At 41.6% G+C, this 4,916-nt stretch overlaps 1 protein-coding gene across 4 annotated transcripts; it reads left to right on the top strand.

Moving 5' to 3' along the window:
- Nucleotides 1–306: 306 nt before the first annotated feature.
- LOC105692424 (synaptic vesicle glycoprotein 2A-like) lies at nucleotides 307–4,302 on the top strand. Of its 4 annotated transcripts, none has more exons than XM_012411622.3 (13): nucleotides 307–458; nucleotides 1,373–1,478; nucleotides 1,583–1,636; nucleotides 1,746–1,907; nucleotides 2,010–2,172; nucleotides 2,257–2,378; nucleotides 2,482–2,726; nucleotides 2,825–2,997; nucleotides 3,059–3,239; nucleotides 3,485–3,599; nucleotides 3,729–3,888; nucleotides 4,008–4,135; nucleotides 4,218–4,302. In XM_012411622.3, the coding sequence occupies exons 1-13, from the start codon at nucleotides 438–440 to the stop codon at nucleotides 4,268–4,270; spliced, it is 1,683 nt and encodes a 560-aa protein (XP_012267045.2). In that variant the 5' UTR covers nucleotides 307–437; the 3' UTR covers nucleotides 4,271–4,302. The 4 variants fall into 4 exon arrangements, with proteins under 4 accessions (XP_012267045.2, XP_048507281.1, XP_048507277.1 ...); XM_048651324.1 differs by lacking the exon at nucleotides 307–458 and adding an exon at nucleotides 552–700; XM_048651320.1 differs by lacking the exon at nucleotides 307–458 and adding an exon at nucleotides 752–788.
- Nucleotides 4,303–4,916: the final 614 nt, after the last annotated feature.

Here is a 4,916-nt window from a genome sequence, read left to right as displayed (position 1 = left end):
GCATGATCGATACTTGCAGCGCCGGAGGCAGGAACCCCAGCAGTCAATAGGACCCAGTCAGTGTTGAATGAAAAGAAATGAAGCGAGCTGCAGCTGCTGCAGGCTGTCTGGAAACAAAAATTCATCAGTATCTTCATAGGCAGTAGAGATGCAGAAATTTCCATTGAGTCGCGTATACTCTTCATACAGAAATTGAATGCATAAATCATCTCTATGAAAGATCTAAGCATCCATTAAATATTTATTCATAGAGATAAAGCGCATTGATTAGTCTACCGACGAAGATGTTCCTTCGTAGATGCTCGTTTGTAATCTTGATAAACTTTAATTCACGCAGCGACGATTAGCATAAATGAATATCGCGCTTCTCGAGCACTGTTCAAAGAGTGTAGATATATCAGTTACGAAACTGAGTCAGCTGTAATTAGTGCATCGGGATGGGTAAAACTGAAACTGTGGTAAGTACAAATAAGTTACCAAGTGTAAGACGCGTACGCGCAGTTGTGTTAATATTGAATATTAGAAACGTTAATAATAATATCTATGACAATAGCATTTTTGCCCAACGTGAAGTTTGACCCGCTCATGCAAAGTGCTTCACGTACCGAGAGACAAACAATCAGAATCAGCATCACTCACGTACGCGTCTAGTTTCCTTCGTATTGGCACAAATATTACGGATCATTTCTCATATAGTTCGGTATGAGATATCCACGCTATTTCAATCGTATTTCCAGTTGTGGTTCAAGTGACAAGCACACATGGAGGCGTAGGCGTGCGATAGAGTGGCAAGAAAAAAAAAAAAAAAAAAAAGGACGAAATTGGAATACGTCAAAACTTATATTTGTTCGATCAACGATCCATTTACGAAATAATTTATGGGCTATATGTAAACAAATGGGCTGATCATGTCAGAAGTGTTCGATTCGTTAAACTGCAGACTCGGCATTTGTTACAGAATTCTAATGACCTGAATTTTCACAAAACAACGTCGGACGAGTTTATGTATTTGCTGTACATATTTTATCTCTATTTTATCTTTGAGCTCCCGTTAATAATGTAAATTTGATGAACTGTAATGCACTGCGAAGAATCGACGATTTTAATAACTCACAATCAGCTGTGTGTTACCCAAAAACAATCGTTACATTTTAATAGACGTTGGTAGAAAACGTTCAACCTTATTCACGCCAATGAATCGCCTGTCGAGAAAGATCTTCTCAACGGGACAGTTCGTGTAGATTGAAATTTTCTCAACAATACTACCAAAGAAAAATAACTGCAATTATAAAACTTAATCGAACAATCCTACTTCGAGAAGGTTGATGAGCATACTAGTTTTGACGAAGTTGTTCTGATTTTCTGCCGGTAGGATAGTGAAATGACTAAAGAGGAGCAACAGAGATTAACGAAACCAGTGCGGGAAGTGTTCGCCGGATCCGTTTCGTCGAAATCGGTGTTAATCGGTAGCTGCTTTGGTGAGTTTCGAATTTGTCAACGGATATCGTTCGATAATTTTCAACTCATCCCACGTCAATTCGATAGAAAAAGAAACACCGATTTATTCTTTTGTCGTTTTTAGTGAATGAAAAATTGGACGAGCAATCGGATTTTGAAGCGGCGATCGAAGCTACCGGTAGACATTTTGTTCCACACCAATCCATCTGAGTTCGATGAAATTATTGCTAATATAATTCCTTATCTTTTTTTCTCTTACAATTATGTCATCCTATTTTACATTCCAGGATATGGACCTTACAATTACCTGCTTCTATTGGCCATCTTTCCTGGCACATGGGCGCATATTTTTGACACGACCATTATGTCATACCTTCTACCGTCGATCAAATGCGATCTAGAGCTCACTTTGAACCAGAAGGGGATGCTCAACGCAGCGATTTTCATAGGTCATAAAACTGCACAAAAGTAAAACGAATATCTGGCACGGATTTGTGCCAGGTAACTCGGAATCGGCTAAACAATAATAATCAATAAGAATTTACCCTCAGGAATGCTCTGCACGACGTTCCTTTGGGGATATCTAGCGGATGTGAGAGGGAGAAGATCTTTTCTTTTAATCGGATACTTCGCGGACACAATTTTAAACATTCTAAGCAGCATGTCACAGAATTTTTACACGATGCTGTGCTTAAAATTCTTGTGCGGTTTGATGTGGGTATAATTGAAGGCAATTCCCTGCGTGAACGACAGATTTCCAAATCCACGTCTCTCGAATACCAATCTTCAATATTTCAGGATAAGCGGGACTCGCGCGATCAAGATGACGTACCTGGCGGAATTCCATAGTACGAAGTACAGAGCAGCGACTCTCTACTGGAGCTCTTTATTTTGTACACTGGGCAACGTATTTCTCCCAGGTGATTGTTACTCGCATCGCCATTAGTTTTCAGAGAAAAAAAAAAAAAAGAAAGAAAAAACAGATAGACAAAACGGTAGAGAATTAAACACGCTATTTTCCAGTCTTGGCATGGGCGATAATTCCACAGACGTGGTCGGTGAGCTTGTTCAACGGAGCTTTCGTCTATAATTCTTGGCGCATCTTTGTCTTGGTATGCAGTATGCCCTCGTTTTTGGCATTCGTAGGGCTACTCTACTTCCCGGAAAGTCCGAAGTTTCTCATGGCTCAAGGTAAAAACGAGCAGGCCCTGAAGATCTTCCAGAGAATGTACGCGCTGAATACGGGAAATCCGCCGGGAATGTATCCGGTAAAATCAAACTCGCTACTCCGATATATCTTTGCCGCCATCGCATTCGTCGTTCGAAAGCTGTTCAATTCGTCTGACCCGTCGATTCTTTCTTCAAGATAAAATTCCTCATTCGGGACACGAGCGAAACGCCGGTTGAATCTTCGGACGGCTACAGGACAGTTTGGGAGAAAATACGACAAGTATCGACTCGAGTTAAGCCTCTGTTCTCCAAGCGGTATTGTGCCCCGTTTTTCATGATCACCGTTCTCGAATTTGGAAGCATACTGAGGTGCGTACCGTACGCTTTGGAAAGTTTTCACGGATAAGTATCCGAACGATATTTATTTCAGTTTGATAACTATACGGCTGTGGATGCCGCAGCTCTTTGCGATGATAGAGACTTACGACTTCGATGGTCGCGATCCAAGTCTGGGCTCCGTTACCGTCTGCGAAATGATCAGCGTCCGGAGTGTTACAAACGTAACTGTGGCCACGGGACCGAACTACACGGCGGTAGAAACTTGCGTGGTGGTGAGTTTGATCGTAAAAATTTTCATACAATCCATCATGCCACTGATTTTCTAAAACGGCAGTAGGTACTTGAGTTCACGTGGCAAACTATGCGAGTCGCTCGGTATTTCTTAAAGCGCATCGAAAGCTCACCCCTACGACCCGACGCTTTAGAGTCGTTCATATTTTGTGGCGAGTGAAAATCCTGCCGACATCTGAAAACTGTGCAGCAGTATCGACTGATTTGTATGAATTTTCATTCTCAGCCCCCCATACCGATCAAAGTGTACACGAACTCGGTGATCATCTCAATCTGCACCGTGCTGGGCATCATGCTCGCCGGTACCCTGGTCAATTTGGTTGGCAAAAAAAAACTTCTCCGTATGTATCCCGATCGTATTCCGATCGTATTCCGATGTATTAATCGATAGATACGAGTGATCGTCACGCGTGATATGATTTACCTAAATTTATCCACTTGACCGATCAATTTCTTTTCTTCCGTCACAGTGACGACTTACGCTGTTGCCGCCGCTTGCACGATAGCGTTAAATTGGGCTTCAGATTCCAAGCTTATTCTTGGAATAATTGCCGTCTACATAACGCTGATGGACATTTCCGTCACGACTATTATAATTTACATGGTTTGTCTGATGCCGACGTCTCTCAGGTTCGTTGCAAATTTTTCATGACAATCGGGGACGAAATTTGAAAAATTTGTGCACCGATATTTCTTAGCCACAGATGTGTGTTCCGAAGAATTCACCAGTGTTTTACCGCATGTTTCAGAACGATTTCTGTGACCTTATCGTCAACGATTAGTTGCCTTGGACCAATAATCGGAAACGTCTTGTTTCCGATTCTTCTCACCAAGAGCTGCGTGGGTCCGTTCTTTTTCATAGCTATTATCCTGATGTGTGAGTAGAAAAGTACAACTTTCAATGTTTCTCCGCCGATTGATTGACGATGAAATAATACGATTATTACCATCATTTTTAGCCGGATTCGTCTTGACTCTCTTCGTCCCGACGCCTCCGCCCAAGCTATTATAAAATCCTCGGAAGTGCGTCAATCTCACAATTAGTAAAAATATGATAATTAAAATCAGTGTCACAAGACATATCGACTGTGATTTTCAATATTTTATTTCACCTTGCGACGAATCATGTATGGTACAAGAGTTGATGGGATTGCAATTAATTTTTGCCGACGTTGAACTGCGTGGTAAGAAAAAAAAAACGAAGTTCGTCGAAATGAAGGCTTATGAGCATCCTGCGGGTGCTTGGAACGCTGAAATCCGAGGATTGTGGAGAGAAGAGCTTGCGTGCTTTTTGTTGAGAAAAAATTTGGAATTATGATAACGAGGAAAGGGCGAGTGTTTTATAACTATATTTATGAGCAGCTTAGCACTACGAACGTGTAATACAGGTTAAATGTAGCGGGCAGTGCTTAAGTTTGATAAATAAAAAAAAAAAACGAAAATTCCTCGTGCCATTTTAATCCATTCGCGAAAGCTCATGGCAAAGGGTACCTACGTAAATCGTATGTATATATGCATATGAAGAGCTCTCGCCTGCAGTCGATATCGAATATTTTATAACGTAGAACTGCAAACCACTCTGCACGGGGGCGGAGCGGGAGATGGGGGGTAACTTTACCGCCATTTGTTAGAATTCCAATATTCAAAAGCTCGGCGAA

The sequence above is a fragment of the Athalia rosae genome, chromosome 1 (assembly GCF_917208135.1).
Source record: "Athalia rosae chromosome 1, iyAthRosa1.1, whole genome shotgun sequence".
Lineage (NCBI taxonomy): Eukaryota > Metazoa > Arthropoda > Insecta > Hymenoptera > Athaliidae > Athalia > Athalia rosae.
The sequence above is the reverse complement of the archived record's forward strand: the minus strand, read 5'-3'. Positions and strand labels throughout refer to the sequence as shown.

Excerpts from the sequence above, each read along its gene's own strand:
- LOC105692424 (XM_012411622.3), top strand. The coding sequence starts at position 438 with ATGGGTAAAACTGAAACTGTG. Across the intron at positions 459-1,372 it reads TGGGTAAAACTGAAACTGTG|GATAGTGAAATGACTAAAGA; the intron begins GTAAGTACAAAT and ends TTCTGCCGGTAG. Across the intron at positions 3,240-3,484 it reads CGGTAGAAACTTGCGTGGTG|CCCCCCATACCGATCAAAGT; the intron begins GTGAGTTTGATC and ends TTTCATTCTCAG.